Here is a 17,617-nt window from a genome sequence, read left to right on the forward strand (position 1 = left end):
CATTATGGGAGCTGCAACCATTATTAATAGGAGAGGTGAAAGTTCAATTCCCTATCGTAGTAAGGACAACTTAAGATATGCTCTTTTCACTGCACAGTGTTAATTTATATAATATACCACCTAATCAAACTCTGCTGTTTATTCTCCAATTGGCTGCAGCATTACCAATGCCCTCCAGCCACTGAACGACATAAAAGATGCATTTGCAGATTTTGAAAATTAAAGCCATCTATACAGCCAGTGGGGAAGATCAGCTTATTTGGTTGCTTAATGAAATATAAAGATTATTTTAACCAATGTAAGCACAATTCGACAGCTTGCAAAACACTGCTGCAGCTTGACAAATGGCCTCCACCATTTACAAAAGAAAATTGCTGCATAGTGTCTTTTAAATATTTAATTTATTCTATTTGGAGCATGCAGGGAAGCAAATGGGAAGTTAACTGTGATTCTGCGAGCCTACAAAGAATGGATCTAAGAAGTTGTTCATTCTTAAATTCAGGTTAGAGATAACAGGAAGATTTTAGTACTCTTCTCCACAGACGTGCTATTAAAAGCAGGAACTACACTAGTTATAAAACCAAATTGGGTAGATGTATGGAGAGATGTTTTGATTTACAGTATGATGTTTCCATCACAGCCTATTTGTCAGGAATAGATTTTTGTACAGTATGTATTTTTGTGCCAATCTAATGGATTTTCTAGTTCAGACCTTCAAGGGCCAAGTTTCCCAGGCTCAAATCATCCTGGAAATATGAGCATTCATTCAGTCCCCTCCTTAAAAACTCAAATGTAATTTCTTATGCAACCTGTTCCACTCATAAATATTTCTTCATAACTAACAAATTTTGTACTCCGAAATTACTTACCTACCTATTTCAAGTCTTGTTCTATCAGCTGCATTCCCCCTGTTCCAGCAACAAAAAATACAGATTTGGTCTGGCAAATCCTAATGAATAAATCCACCCTGTCTTCTAGTAATCCAAAGGGTCCCCCCCCCCTTGTAACTTTCTACTGGCAGGTCACTCTTTTCCTGGGTGTGAACACCCAAACAGTGTATGTTCTTCAATAGTTTGTGTGGGTTCAATTAGCTTTGCTTTCAGTGTATTTGCTTTGTGCAGACTACCCTTTCCCATACATGAGTTTTGCTGTTGTTGTTAATCATGCCTTTCTACATTCAGCTGGGGTTTCACACCATGGTTTCTTCCATCATTTCCCAAAGATGCTTACTGTAAGATTTTGTGATCTATGATCAGCATATGTGGATTTGTGCCACACCCTTGTCAGGGGCAGACTTTGGTCTTTCAAATTTCAGCTGCACCCTGTGTGAGCCCAAAATCTGGCACTCCCCCGCCTACCACCTTCTGTTCTGCTCAATTCACTATATCAAAACCGCAACACCCTGTGACACCCTCTAGACTTGGCGCCCAGTGTGGCGGTACTGGTCACATTGCCCTAAATCTGCCTTTGCCCAAATGATTCATTTTATTTGATTAGGTAGTGCATTTCATCTATCATGCAACTTGGGGTGGCTTGCATGAGTGTTTTTCATGGGCAGTCTCCCATCCAGGCTCTGACCAGACCAAAGCCTGCATTCCTTTAGCTAAGCTTGAGATGGAGCATAGGGAATCAGGTGGTTTTCAACATGCTTTGAAGTCAAGTTATTTATAGCCACCTGATACGTCCACTTGTTTGGAAATGCTAGATGGAAATATTTTCACAAACAAACTACAGTGTTGGACATTCTGAGTTGGATTTGCACCCAGAACAGAATTCCCTTGATTTGATATTTGCTTAAAATTGGCGGCGGCTTGAAAACTATTAGAGAGCTCAATGTTATAAAATATGAACTATGAAACTGTTGAAGATGATAAATAAGGGAGGAAAACCGGGGAAGGGGGGAGGGTGGGGAAGCCCACAAAATATGGTTTAACAATTATGAATTTAACAATTATGATGATTTTTTTTTGTCTTTTTTCCTTTTTGTCTTTTTTTTCTTCTCTTTTTTCTCTTTTTCTCTTTTTGTATTTTCTTTTTTTTTTGGTATGACAATAGATGGTTGGATGGATGAACTCCTGCGTACTGCCCTGGTTCACTGGAGCTCCCTGGTGGCAGGGGGGGGCTTCGGGGGCAGGGGAGGGGGAGGAGGACAGAAACCCAATCATAAAATGGACCACTTCTGACTGTTCACCTGCGTGGGATACTTCTGTGGCAGGGGAGGACCCATGGAGGGGGGTGGGAAGAAGGTGGAAAAGGTGTATATGTATGTACCATCTTTTGTAATATCAATAAAAATTATGTTTAAAAAAAAAAAGAAAACTATTAGAGAGCTCACATCCTGCTGAAGGAGCCTTGTGTTTTAATTTCATTGTTATCACTCACAGTTGGAGGCATATGTTTGTGATAAACTTTCATCTTGTCCAGGCTAGGCCAAAACATTTTTCTGCCTGAGGCAAAGGACAAGAGGGTGCTTTTCCTCATTCCATGTATCAAAACCGACTAAGGTGGCATTTGAATCTTACTTACTTCAGCACTGGCAAAGGGATAGCATCCTCCACTACACTTGAGGGAAGATACAGGGCAAGTAGCACACAAAGCTCTCCCCTCTCCCCACCCTTCAGCATCTCCCACCTGAAGCAACAGCCTCATTCTGCCTAATAGTGGGGCTGGCCCTGCATTTTGTCTCCTGAGCCAACACATGACCGAGAGCTTCACTTGCTTGTACTTCGTCCTTCTCCCATGGATGTTTGGATAAACTACATACGTAACCGGTTATTACTATTGTGTGCTAAAACTTCTTCTGCATGTGCCTGATTTCCATGGGAATTATATATACTGCTTCACTGCCTGCACACTGATTTGGGGTAGCTGGAATATATGTTTTGTTTTGTCAGTAAATTACACTGGTAGCTATGGTACATAGATAGTCAGTATTCCATGGAATATTTAAGATTCTCTCTCTCCTGGAGTGCCTGTTTAACCAGCTTTGTTATTAAAGTTTTATCAAAAAGTGTTCATTCATTTTGCAGGCATGCCACACGCACACACTTTCTGATACAGGAAGTACAGGCTTGTCAACAGGCAATGTTACAAAATACCATACTGGGAATGAGATTTGGGTACTTAGCATCCATAGGAGAAAATAAAATAAAAGGGCGAACCACAGCACAGTTCACCAGAATGCTTGTGTTATGTGTAAATGGGGTACTGTGCCATTATCACTGAAAAGGGACTTGCGGGAGGATCATGGGTGAGGTCCACCTTGAATAACAGAGAACTACTCCTTTTTCCCCAATGTGGAAAGGCCCAAATTGTTGGGAAGAAAATTGTGAGAGCCAGGATTCAAAGAATAATGAGATTTCTAAGGCTAGAGGCAACCCATTTTCCTATGTTTGAAAGATGACTGGTTAGAAATGAAATATGCCATTCTCCCTTCTGGTGAAAACACTGAGGGAAAGGCAACTTTCTCTCCTAGCAGCCTGATGTACTTCCAGAGCTTTACATTAGTTCAGTCCACTTCTGTTCATGCATTTGTCAAAGCCGTATGTCACAACAATGAGGGGAGGGGAATGCAGGTGTAAAAAAAAGAAACTTCACAAGATCAGTTGCTCTTTTTGATAACCAGCTGTACACCTAGATAAAACCATATTATGGTCACCAGCATTGTTGTGGCTAACCTGGACAGAGGCAAGGTGGGGCAGCAGCAAGGTAGGGGCCATACCTGTGCACTGTCAATCTGTTACTCTGACTGCTGCACCTGCATGGGCCCATCCTCACTGCCACCCATCCTCAGTACCATTCAGGTAAGCAGTTGTGCCAGTGTCAAGGAGGTTGGCTCTTTGGATACACTGGTAGGTCCACATGCACTTCTGCTACACCCCATGACCCTGTGAGCTAGGTTAGGCTAAGAGACCACGACTGGTCCAAGGTATGGTTGAACAGGGATTAAAGCTGAAGCGTACATACCTTGAACTTGAGAAAAGTGAACCTGATGGATTTCCATGTGGAATTAAATTTCCATCTGCATGATTGATGGTTTCACATCAAAGGCTGACTTTGCATTCGTTGCACTAACAGTCTCCTCCTCCTTCTCCTCCTCCTCTCTCTGTTGCTACAGGTCTTATGTCACCATGCAGCACTATGGAGTGAATGGCTATTCTCTTCATGCCATGAATTCTCTGAGTGCCATGTATAATCTTCACCAACAGGCAGCACAGCAAGCTCAGCATGCCCCAGACTACAGGCCGTCTGTGCATGCCCTGACGCTGGCAGAGAGACTGGCTGGTAAGAACAACTTATGGATCTTGTCTTTGCATTGGGATAGTGTACAGGATTATGACTGGGACATGGCTGAAATGACAGCTGAATTTTGAGAAGACCAAAGGGTTGGTAATTTCTAAAATCCCTGAAGATGAGCACAAATCCAAGGAAATGCAATAGCAGCTTAGTTGTGCAAAAGGTCCTGGACTTTATGTGAAGCCTCCAGAATAGTGAGCAAATGTTAAGATAAGCAAACTGGAATTTTAATATTTTGCTTCATGCACTTATTTCTCACAAAGTTGCATATAGAATCCAATAGATATATAAAGGTGCTATACCAAATTTAGAAATTGCATCAAGCTACTCTGACTAAAACATATGGCTGTACAGCAACCTGCCCTTTCAAATTCCAATACACAGCATTTGGACTTTGCTCTTGCCTGTAGGAGCTTCCAAATGGCAGGTGGAGAAGGTGACTTTTGCAACTTCTCCCTCCCCCTGCAGCCCACATTCTGGAAGAATGTGGAAGAATGAGGGAGGATGGTATTGACATACATCACCTCTCCCCCATCTCCACCAGTGGGATCCCTCCAATGGATTAAAATACTTCCATGGTTAGGAGATGATTATCTTCTACAGATGGTCAAAAAGTCAGGAACCACCAGAGGGAGAGTGCTCTTGAGCTCAAATCCTGCTTGCTGGTTTCCCACAGACAACTGTTCAGTCCCTGTGAGAACAGGCTGCTGACCTAGATGGGCCAATGGCCTGATCCATCAGGCTCTTCATATGTTCTGATGTCAGCGTCACTGGATTACAGCTCCCAGTGGCCTTCATCATTGGTCATACTGGCTAGGGCTGATGGGAGTTGGAGGACAGTCATATCACTTCTTTAGGCCTCAGTTTCTTCAGTTGAATACAATAAAAACAAACAGCATCTAGAGAACATTCAGAGTTTGGCTGCTATTTATGTAGATCAGGTATCGGGAACCTGTGGCCCCCCCAGGACCTACCATCTCATGAGGTCCAACCAAATGGAGAGGCCTATCTAAAGCTACCTCAAGCTGTACACTAGAAACCTCCCCGTTTATTTAAGCTGCTTTGTTAGTTGCCCAAATGCTTTTCTTTATATGATGCACACAAATTGCACTAATTAAATTGGCCACTTCTCTTGTCTTCCAACGGCTGTACGTTTCAAGACATCATTTTGGAGGCCCGTTATGGCTCCCAGCACCGCAAACAGAGGAGAAGCCGCACAGCTTTCACAGCCCAGCAGCTGGAAGCCCTGGAGAAAACTTTCCAGAAGACTCACTATCCAGATGTGGTGATGAGGGAGAGGTTGGCCATGTGTACCAATTTGCCAGAAGCCAGAGTTCAGGTACCCATAATGTTTAACCATCTCATGTTAACCCTGTGAAATTTTAAGTGCCTTGGAATGGTGTGCCTGGGTGTCAAAACCCATTTCTACCACACATATAAACATTTCACCTGACTTCACCCTTAGTCCCAGATGTTGCTTCCCTTTGCATCATAAAAATAGTATGTCTTGTTTAGGTATAATGGGTAGTGCATGCATATTTTCTACCCGGTGTGCTTTTGTGATATGCAGAGCTATTCATTCAAAGGACACTGTAAAGTTTTTAGATCCACAGCTACCATGGCATGGTTTCACAACCCTCTTCATGAGGCTGTGCATTCAGGTTCTGTGCATACAAGACTACCCATGGTACTTTACTTTTAAATCCTGGCATCACCTGTGTGGCCATACCAACTGCACTTCCAAATGCATAGAGAACAGACAACTTTCCAAACTATATTGTCACATGTCCTACTCAATTAATGCGGGCAGGTGGTTGGTGGTAGTTAACCCAATGGGTGCTTGGGAGGTGAGCCTATTTTGCTTTGTAAAAACAAAAATGGTGAAAACTTTAGTGAGCTATAAAATAAAAAGAGCATAGCAGTTCAAGGGTTCACCATTGGCCATTTCTGAACCATGAAGAGTTGGCTATTTCTAATGTAGCATTCTTTCGGATCATAGCTTTCATTGCTCATGAAAGCCTCCATTAATCTGGTGCCTTTCAAATGGATTAGACCACAGCTCCCATCAGGCCCAGCTAGCACAACTGTGCTGGCTAGGGCTGATGCTGCATGGGCATAGCCAGGATTTTTGTTAGGGGGCAAAACCTCAGTTTGCTATGTATTTTTATTGATTTGTATTGGTTTAGGCAGCTGCCCACCCCCACCCCCCCCACCCCCGGCTACACCCATGGCTGATGAGCATTGTATTCCAAAGCATCTGGAGGAAACCAGATTGGCAAAAGCTATTCTAAGGAACAATATGTCAAGGGCTGGCTCCCAAACCCCAGGAAACAGCTCTTGGTTCAGATGGTGTCTAATGCTGCATGGACCAATGGTACCAAATAGTATGGGAAACAGCCTTATTAGAAAAGCTCACCAATAAACTGAAACTGACACAGGGACAAATGGAAGAAGACGCCTTCAGCCCGGTATGGCTCCCCTTTATCACATACACAGCCCAACAAGACAACGACAAGAATCCACCAACAGCATACGAATCAACATGGCTAACCTGATACAAACACACACACACACACACACACACACACACACACACACACACCACTCACACATGAAAACAAAGTTCACCATAGCCTATCACAAACAAACAACCACACCCTAGGCCAACCCCAACCTCTCTCACCACCAAAGAAACACAAGCGAATAGTAAAGAGAACCCACACAAGTGAAGTGGACACAAAACCCCACACATACCTTAAGTAGAATAGAAGCATTGCCACCCGACTCCACCCCCACGCACCATTCCCCCCTCCCCCTCCTCACCACTTTTCTTCCTAATGTAACACTAATGTCTCAACAAATGAAACTGATCTGTAGAAAATGTAACTTCAAAAAATAGACATTGCACATACTTTTGTAAACCAAGAAATCTTTAATAAAAAATATGTTGTTGTTATTTGTATATTTTTTTTAAAGATGGTGTCTAATGACCAGAATCTAAACCCTGAAAAGTATTGCATTGTCAACACTCCTTAAGCCCAACCAGTCTGGGCCAGTAGATTCCCAGACCTTACCAGACACTACTGAGATTCAAAAGAAGAGATGGCTCCTTAAGCCTCTGTTTAACCACATTAGACCATAGCAAGTAACCAAAATTTATTAAAAGATATTAAAGATAGTAATTTAAAAAACCATAGGAGAGTACAGTTAGAAAATACAATTAACAAATATAGTTGTGAATTAGAAAGCACAGTCAAGGATTAAAAGATCTGGTTGGGAATTATAAACAGGGAGAAAAAACCAAGGCTGTCTAAGGCAGTCCCTAGAATAGGAAATATGATCTTCCAGGTAAACAAAGATTGCCCACCAAGTGCAATGTCAGGTAGGGAACAAAACAGGAAATACCACAGAGGATACAGACTACATAACACTGTTAGATTACACTGGTCTAATTTTAACCAATTTTCCGGTCCCTCTCCTTCTCTTCCAAACCAAGGTTTGGTTTAAAAACAGGCGAGCAAAGTTCCGTAAGAAGCAGCGCAGTCTGCAAAAGGAGCAGCTGCAGAAGCAGAAGGACTCTGAAGCCAACCACAGTGAGGGCAAAGCAGACACTCCCGTCTTAGAAACACAGACTCCGACTCCTGATGCAGACAAGTCCATGAGCCTGCCCAGTGAAGTCAACACAGAGCTCAACCTGACTCTCTCGGAGCAATCGGCCAGCGAGTCGGCAGCTGAGGACCAGACAGACAGAGAGGAAGAATTCAAGATCTCGCTGGAGGAGAACAAAGCGGAAAAGAGCCCCGGAGCTGAAAACAAGGCACTGAGCAGCAAGAGAGCAAGCCCAAAAGCAGGTGAGGAAGGAAAGCAACATTCTCCTTTGTGGGAAGAGTTTTGATGCGAGCAGAGCCTAAGGATGGGTTCAGAAACAAAGACTTTTTCTCTTGCCCACCAGATAATCTCAATAGGCAAGGGTAGCCAATGTGGTACTCTCTAGCTTCTGTGAACTACATCTCCCAGCAGCCCCCAGCCACTAGGGTCAAAGATCATGGATAATAGGAGCTGTACTTCACAGCATTCGAAGGGCACCATGTTGGCTCCCTCTCTTTTAAAGGATCAAGCTAGCACTTTCATTCCAGTCACTTAATGTGCAAAGAAAACATACACACCACAAAAGGCAGGTTGTGCACAGGAACCTAAGCGTTGAAAAGATTATGGTGCCCCCCATATGTAATTCAAAATAAAAACAGTATGAAACCATAAAATAAAATTTTAAAACAAAAACAAAATGAAACATAGATTTGTTGCAGGTGTTGGCCAGGGATGATGGGAATTGTAGTCCAACAAACCTGCAGAGCCCCATGTTAGCTAGCCCTGGACCGTAAATGGTTATTATTCCATATGTTTTCCACAACATGTTTTCTGAAACTCATGTAGGGAAGATTGTTTAAGAATTAAGTTAAGATCTGGTTGATCCCAAATATGTGAATCACAGTTCTACATAAGGACATATGAAGAGCCCTATTGGATCAAACCAAAGGCTTATCTAGTCAGGAAGGATCCTGCTTGCCCCAGTGACCAGCCAGGTACCAATAAGAAGCCACAAAGCAGGGCATGAGTGGATCAGGCCTCTTTCGCTGCTGTTCCCCAGCCACTGCTATTCAGAAACATACTGCCTCTGATCCTGGATGTGGTCATCATGACATTAGCCCAGTTTCACACATAACATTAAGGACTTTGTGGCAAAGCATATTTCTGTTTCCCATTTGCGCTATTTCTTCAAAGTGCTTTACAATCATACTGGCTGCTGATATGCCTCCTGGCCAAATCCAAGGTGTTGCTCTTAGTGCATAAAGCACCAAGCAACTTAGGGCCAGCCTACCTAAAGGGCAGCCTTTCTCCATACATTCCTGCTCAGACATTGAAATATGCTTGAGAAGTGTTGCTAAAATGGCACTTGGCATACCGGCACCCAGACTGTGGAGTTTATTGCCTCTGCATTTTAGGCACGATTTGTGTTTAGCTTTAGGTGCCAGCTTAAAACTTTTTTATTTATTTAAACAACCTTACCTTGACGTGGCACATTGCTGTGTTCTTTGGATCTTTGCTTTTTATGGTCCCCCCCCTTTTGACTGCATGTTGATTTTATGTACATCACTTTGAGAAGATCTATTTCTTGATTCAGCGGTATGCAGACACTTATTTATATAGACATACATACCTACAGTGTTGAGCCATCTTTTCTACATATGATATGATACGATACACCATACTCAGCTGCAGACTTCACCCCCATGGTGAATACAATTCATTAGGGATTCATAGGCAGCTTCTGTTTCCAGTGAATAGGTAGGGTTAAAAAAAACAAAAAAATCACACAAGCCGTTTATCCTCCAGTATGTTCAATCCAGGCAGATCAGACAATTGCTACTTAAAAGCTTACTGCATAATGCATGCACTGTGCAAAGTTGACTGCATTATTAACCTAGTGTTACCATCTATCTGCTGCCACATGGTAATCTGTGGACGGAGAGTGGTGATGGCAGGGAGCGTAGCCACATGGTGGGATGCTACCCTCAGGTGCCATGGGATAGGCCAATTGCTGGTTGTGTTGATCCAGCCAAAGTCTAAAAGTCTAGTATTTATTTATTCATCCATCCATACATACATACATACATACCCCGCCCATCCGGCTGGGTTTCCCCAGTGGGTGGCTGCCAACAAATTTAAAACAGAATAAAACTTCTCTAAATAGGGCTGCCTTCAAATGTCTTCTAAAAGTCAGATAGTTGTTTCTTTCTTTGACATCTAATGGAATGGTGTTCCACAGGGCGGGCACCACTACCGAGAAGGCCCTCTGCCTGGTTCCCTGTAACCTCACATCTCACAGGGTGGGAACTGCCAGAAGCCCTCGGAGGTGGCCTCAGTGTTTGGGCAGAATGATGGGGGTGGAGATGCTCCTTCATGTATACTAGGGCAGGGGTGGGGAACATGTGGCCCTCCAGATGTTGTTCGGCTCTGACCCTCATCATCTCCAGGCAGCATGACCAAGGATGGTGGGAGTTGTAGTCCAAAAGCATGTAGAGGGCCACAGGCTCCCTATCTTTGGTCCAGGACCAAGATCAAACAAAATGTTCCCTTCCTATGATTTGCCTTCAGATCTTCTCATCCCAGTCTCTTGGCTTGCCAGTCCCTGGACATTCATGTCCCCATTTGAACAGGGTGTAAATGTGCAAATGTAGGAAAGGGGGGGGGACCTTTTCCAACTCTTGGTGGGAAAGGCAAGGCAAGTGATTGGTGCTTCTTTCCCAACACACACTCTCCTTGCACTCTTACACACACACACACACACACACACACACACACACACACACACATTCTGTATCTTCCAAAGTTGCCCAGCATCGCAGCAAGCTGGATATAATATGTTTTGACCATCAAGAAAAAACATTCTTTTCAGGTTTGAACTTACTCTGTGCTGCTGATAATTTTTACTGACTTTCTTCGCTGTGCTTAACAATGCAGATTCCCCCATCAATGCCACGGCCACGCCATCTTCCAGTAGCGGCATGTCTCAGACACACTCCTATTCCTCCTCGCCCCTCAGCCTCTTCCGCCTGCAAGAGCAGTTCCGCCAGCACATGGCAGCCACAAACAACTTGGTCCATTACTCCTCCTTCGAAATGGGGAGCCCTTCCACCATGCCTTATTTGGGCATGAATGTCAACATGGCACCCCTAAGCTCCCTGCACTGCCAGTCTTATTACCAGTCGCTCTCCCACGCCCAGCAGGTGTGGTCCTCTCCTATCCTGCAGGCTTCATCCTCTCTTCCAAGCCTGAACAGTAAAACGACGAGTATTGAGAACCTTCGGCTGCGAGCAAAGCAACACGCTGCCTCACTGGGCCTGGATACTTTACCAAACTGAGAGCCAGGCAGGGGGGTGGGAAATGGCAAGAACCCAACCAACAGATGACCCTAAGGAAGCGCGCCATGTCTTTGCCACTGAATGGGTTTGTCTTTAACACACGGCACAGCTCTTGGCTCTGTCCCACGTCACGTTGCTCCCACCAGTCCTGGGGGAAATGTTGACCCAAGTCTCCTATAGCTCTGGTTTCCACGTCAGACATTGCTACTGCCTATTTCCACTGGCCCATTTAAAAAATAATAATAACAACAGCAACCCAGAGGAAGGAAAGATGTCTTAAAATGTGAACTTGTCTTCAGAACTGTGAGTCAAACTATGTAATGTTCAGAAAGATGCTTTAGATGGCGCTACGATAAATGTGATTGCTTTGTTTCTTTGCGGGACTGGAGAGCTTCATACTGTACATAGTTTATATGATGTTGAAAATGTTCCTTCACTTGTGTGTTAACGTCAGTGTTGCCTTATGCAGAATTGTGAAGCACCTCCCTTCTCTTTTCTTTTACATTTATACTTAGATAGTAGATAGAATCAACTCTATAATAATAATTATAATAATACAAAAAGCCAGCTGGTTTAACTGAATGCTGTTCTGAGCCCCCAATGCCATGTTCTCCACTAGTTCTTTGAAATTGCCCCATTTTATTAATATCAGGTGATGGTTGCAACTTTGTCCTGGTTAAAGCACTTCCAGTAGGACAGTATCCAATTTCTAGATGAGTTCTTCAAATGAAATGAGAGGCATGAACACACTAGAATTTTTTGGATGAAGAGACTTTTTCTGCCTGCTGAACTGTACACACTGACTGTGCCATTACAAGATTTTAGCATGCCTGCGTGTAAACTTTGATACTAATTTGGACAATGGAGAGCAATTAAAATGTCTGAATGTGCCATCTTCCACTGTTTTTTATCAGTTGCAAATCTTTGATAAACAGAGTGAAGGGTTAAAGAAAGATTTAGCAAAGTAATTAAAAATGACCCCCATGCCAAATTATTTCTGGCTTCAGATGAAAAAACTTGAAGAGGACTGAGGTCTTCAAAAGCAGAAAACAAATGAATCAAAATGCATTACTAAGATCCATGATCTGGTTTACCTGCAGCAAATGACCACAGGGACAATTCATATACTCCAGAGCTAAGCACTATGAAAGGATTTGATGTAAAGCTCAAACCGAAAGTGAAGGGACTGAATACTTGCTTCCAGGCAATGCAAGAACACAATCCATGGCTAAAGAAACCTGGCATAATGCCTCAAGCTCAACCTGTGTCAATTACATGTGCCGTGTGGATACTCCAAGGGAAAACATGGAATGTGAGATCCAGTCTTATGAGTCAGTTCCCTGCAGCTAATGCACATGTTAACTGGATGGGTTTATTCCAAAACACACATTAGGGCAATACATCTACTAGGCCAACCAAAATGTCACAAAGTAGCATGCAAAGTTAGGCTAGATGATAAACAAAAGGGTGGGTGGGTGCAAAACATTGGCTGATGTTGGAGGCATGGGGCTGGATTCAACCTACTGGCCCTGCCAGCAGAATCCCATGCAAGGACTTCTGCCCTCCCCACTGCAATCCCCCAAATTGGCCCCGAAGGGATCAGGAGGGATGCAGTGGGAGGAAAAGGCAGATAGTTCCATCAGGCAAGCAGAAATGCTTATGCTAAGGGGGCACATTTAGTGCTATGTTGAATTTTTTTAATCCACACACTTTATGTGGGAAAAGGTAGCAGTCATTCATATAAGGCTCTGCTGGGTGATATGGCGGTTTGGGAAGAAGAAACATACAGTAGTTAACCCAGCATTTTTGAAAAACAAAAAATCCACCCACTTAGTTATGCACTGCAGAATAAGGTCAGGATCTAGCTGTAGATCAGGATCAATGTAACTTATTAGGGAAGGTCTGCAGCTCAGTGGTAGAGCTTTGCATGCAAATGGTTTCTAGACTTCATCCGTAGCATCTCCAGCTAAGGCTGGGAAAGACCTCTGTTTGAAATCCTGGAGAACCAGTGCCAGTCAGTGTTGACAATCAGTAGCATAGAGTGGTGTGGGGCACTGCCACTCACCTGCAAAAGTACCGGCAGAACCAATCAGGCTTATTTATTGTGCCCTGCTGACTTTGCCACCACCTCTGTTGTGGAGTGGAGCAGCAAGGGGAGCGACTACAGGTCAATTACCACCCCACCATCCACTAAGGTTGATAATATGGAACCAAAAAGACCAATGGTCTGACTTGCATTGAGGCAGCTTCCTATGTCCTTCAACTGATCAACTTCCAGCCTGTTAATTTTAGAATTCAGCTATCTTTTTTTTACAAAACCAAGAACTACAGACAGGTCCTTTCAGTAACCATGTGTATTTTGTCTCCTGACCGTTATTCTTTTTAAGTCAGTATCTCTCTACACCTAAAAAATAGTATTTAAGAGAACTAGTTAAACGGCACATTGATAGCTTTTATAATACACACGCACACCCAAGAGATATAAAGATCAATAAAGACATCAAGCTCACTTTTTAGAAAGCTGAAAAGTGAGCATGATGTCTTTATTGATCTTTATATCTCTTGGGTGTGCGTGTGTATTATAAAAGCTATCAATGTGCTGTTTAACTAGTTCTCTTAAACCAAGAAAGGAATGTACGTGTGAATTTATTTATATGCTCATTCTTCTTCCTTGCATTGTCTCAAATCCTTTCACCTTGACCTTGAAATATTTATTCTGTAAAATCTGCATGAACTCACAAGATCGTTCTAAAATGAGTTTACCGTTCCACCCACTATGAGTGCCATAATGTCTGGTATTTCCTACTCCAAAGTGTCATAAAACATATCACAAGAAAACACAAGCTAGGTTTATGATTTACCTATTGTATTTTGCACAAAATTGTAGGATATTGATCTTTAAAAACAAATATTGTACTTCAAGAGAATACCACAAAATTATTTACAGTGCAATCTATACATCCGGAGTCCCCGGTGTGGCAGCTGTGACCTCCATAATGCTCTCAGACATGCTCCTTGCCTGCCCACCAACACGTTCTGCTCCTCCCATTCTTAAAAAAGAAAAAAAGATTTTTGCTGAGAGAGAGATTCTTGTTGGGGTGGCCCTGCATTTTTTTAATGTTTGTTTTGTTTTGTGGGTCTGTTGGTCTTTTACCTGTCTTTTTGGAGGGGGAGTTCTGAGCATCACCAGGTCCGCCCCCGCCCCCCCGGTAAAGTTGTCATTTTGTGGTATGCCCAACAACAGATTCTTAGATTGCCAAAAGTGTCCCTGGCCACCAAAAGGTTGGGGACCCCTGCTATACCTGTCTACTCAGAAGGATTTCCATTAATTTCAATTGGGTCTAATCCCAGGTAAGCGGGCACAGGACTGAAACTTTAGGGTGGCTGAGACTCCACAGGATTCTACAGAGCTGCCTCTCTAAAGGCATTGAGCGGGATCTATGGTCAGAGGCCTTTCTGATGGGGCGGTGAAAGGCTCTGCTGCCACAATTCAATGGAACTTAATTCTGAGAAGACACGCATAGGATCATCACACTGTAAATTTCATTAAATTTAATGATGCTGAGGCCTGCATTTGTCCATACCAACAGCAGATGAGATTAGGGTTTTTGTACTATATGATTTCACATTGCAGGTGGAGGGATCACATGACTGAATGGTCTTATGCGCACACCCACAAAACAGCCCATGTCCACAGAAAGCTTAGACATTCGGGAGAAAGGAAGGCTGGAAGCTTCCTCCTTGGCAAGATATTGATCATCTTTTCCCAATAGTAATTGAAGAAGAGTCATTCTCTGTGGAGAGCAAGCCAGCTGTCGGCTATTGGCTATCTTTCCTGGGAGTAAAGATTTCATTATGATTCAAGCTGATTGATAGAATCACTAAACACCAATTTGGGTACCAAACAAAAGAAAAGAGAACAGCACTAGAGAGCCCTTGGAACTTACTAAATCAGCCAGTGGAATAATAGGAAGTTGTGTATAATGCTTAAACCAGCTTTAACCAACATGGTTCCCTCTAGATCAGGCATCTCCAAACTGCGGCCCTCCAGATGTTTTGGCCTACAACTCCCATGATCCCTAGCTTACAGGACCAGTGGTCAGGGATGATGGGAATTGTAGTCTAAAACATCTAGAGGGCCGAAGTTTGGGGATGCCTGCTCTAGATGTTTAGGACTGCAACTCAAATCAGTCCCAGCTAATACTTGGGGAGGGCACCTGGTTGGTGAAAGCTGACTAAGGCTGCAATCTAAACACATTGAACACAGTGGGACTTGCTTTTAGGTAAACCAGCATAGAAGTAGGATTAGGGCTGCCATACACCTGGGTTTTCCCAGACATTACCGGGATTTCAAAGGTGGAATTGATGTCCAGGGGGAATTTCTGAACTGACTTGCCCTGGATCTTAGGCAAGTCAATCAAATAATCACATTTTTGGTATTTTTCTTTAAAAGAAAAAGCTGGACAACTTTGGGGTCTTGCTAAAAAAAAGCTCAACAACCCTAGTTGCCTATGGTTATCTGCTTTCAGTGTGGATAAAGGGACAAAAGGACAGGGAGTCTGTTAACAAGCGTCCTGGGCTAAAAAAGGTTGAGGGTGAAATTCCTTCTAAAGACCTGCCCTGACTTACCGGTAATGAGGATATATATTTCCTAAACTATGCACCTAGTATTGAATTTAAATGGTCCTCTCTGGTTTTGGAAACTCTTGATAGCTAAAAAGGAGAAGGAATGGCCAATTTAGATGTGTCTTGGTGGGTGGGGATGTGGAAATATTTTAGCATCTGCTTTGTGAAGTTGTTTCATGTTACTGACCAATGAGTTCCCAGACACAAATATGCATGCTGGCCATATCTGAATAAGGAACAAAGCATTTTAAGGGGGGGGGGGACATCAAAGCTATGTACCATATAATTTTCTGTAAAGATAAATAAAGAAATTAAGCTGTAATGTAACAGTTTTGTGCTGTAGGATTCACTATCTGGCAATGCAAACATGTATAGTATTTATTTATTCTGATAGTTTAAAAAGAAATACGATTGTATTCATTTGAAACAGGCCACAGCATGATGCCGTGTACCCAAGTTGTGTCTGTCTTAACTTTATGTAAAATTGCCTGTTTTCATATTCCGATAATAATAAAAAAATGTGAGGGGAAATGGTTTGCAAGTTGTTCATCGGGATAATTTTTTTGCTTATTTTGACTAAAGATTAGGAGAGTCTCATAGGGCTCAAAGGAAAAGAAGCTGGATGGTATTTTCTGGCCCAAGGAATTCCTCAAGTCAGGACCAAACTAGGTGCTAGGCGATTTACATTGTTAGTGCTTGGATGAATGATGTTGGGGTTTTTAGGGAGGAAATGGCAGGTACTGGGTAAGGGTGCTGAACTGGAAATGTGGCACAGCAAAAGGGCTTTAACCCTTTGTCTCTATCATGACCTCAGTTGGAAAACTTCCACCACCACCACCCTGTAATGGAAGGGGTAGCGCCATGAGTAATGGCATGTCTAGGTTTGACCCTCAGTTTCCTGAAAATGCAAATTTAGTCTGTTAGGGAATTGAACTATTTTAAAGTTCATATTTTATAGTTCCTAAAATAATATACCATTAATAACTTCAGTTTATGCAAGTGTAAATACTGCTCCTTTTTCTGAAAGAATAAAACAAAACAAAAAAACCCTCATTGATCTCTGTCCAAAAAGCTGATCCCATGCAGAACAAATCCAGTTCCAACTCTCAAGCTCACAGAAGCAGAACATGCTGTACTTTTCCTTGGAAGAGGTATAGTGAGGAGGAGGATCTAAGAATTTGTGCCCTGAAGTGCCTTGCCTAATAGTGAAGATCAACTGGTGCAATAGTTGGGTCTGGAGCAGAGCATTGACACTGACCTTTGCTGGTATGGAAAGTCACGGATTTTTGCCAAAATCACAGCTAGCCCAACAAGCTGCAGTGCAGAGCGGGGAGATGTTACGAAGACTTGCTCTGAGCAATTCACAACTTAGAATTCACCAGCAGATATGGATAATTTCCATAAAGGTAAGGATAAGATCATCTGAAGAAATATGTACGTACATACTGGGAGAGGTATGGGGGAAGAACCAGCATTAATACTCTTCAAAGTACACTCCACTTGAGATTACTCGGCAAACGGTGTAATTGGGTGTCCCTGGCAACATGATGAAATGTGCCATAAACATCAGAAAACCAATGCTGTATTAAACCTGCTTTTCATAATCTTCTCTCATTTCCCAGACCTGAGATGCTTTTATTCAATTTCTCCTGACTAACTTGATATGTAAAGCCCCATAAACACAGCAATACGTAAAGCTCAGGAAAATGCACTTATTACTGATGTTTCTCTCCAGCAGCTAAGTTGCTGGTGCAATTGAGAGTAATTCCATT

The 17,617-nt window shown here is 42.9% G+C and overlaps 1 protein-coding gene across 1 annotated transcript in view; it reads left to right on the forward strand.

The window, feature by feature from the left end:
• DMBX1 (diencephalon/mesencephalon homeobox 1) overlaps positions 1-11,784 on the forward strand; it is a 33,268-nt gene extending 21,484 nt beyond the window's left edge. Inside the window, exons 2-5 of the mRNA XM_035123753.3 lie at positions 4,118-4,284; positions 5,457-5,635; positions 7,793-8,147; positions 10,819-11,784. Coding sequence (XP_034979644.2) covers positions 4,131-4,284; positions 5,457-5,635; positions 7,793-8,147; positions 10,819-11,219 — 1,089 coding nt within the window. The 5' untranslated portion in view covers positions 4,118-4,130 and the 3' untranslated portion in view covers positions 11,220-11,784. The remainder of the gene's footprint in view (positions 1-4,117; positions 4,285-5,456; positions 5,636-7,792; positions 8,148-10,818) is intronic.
• Positions 11,785-17,617: the final 5,833 nt, after the last annotated feature.

Source organism: Zootoca vivipara, chromosome 7, assembly GCF_965207765.1.
Source record: "Zootoca vivipara chromosome 7, rZooViv2.hap1.1, whole genome shotgun sequence".
Taxonomy (NCBI): Eukaryota; Metazoa; Chordata; class Lepidosauria; order Squamata; family Lacertidae; genus Zootoca; species Zootoca vivipara.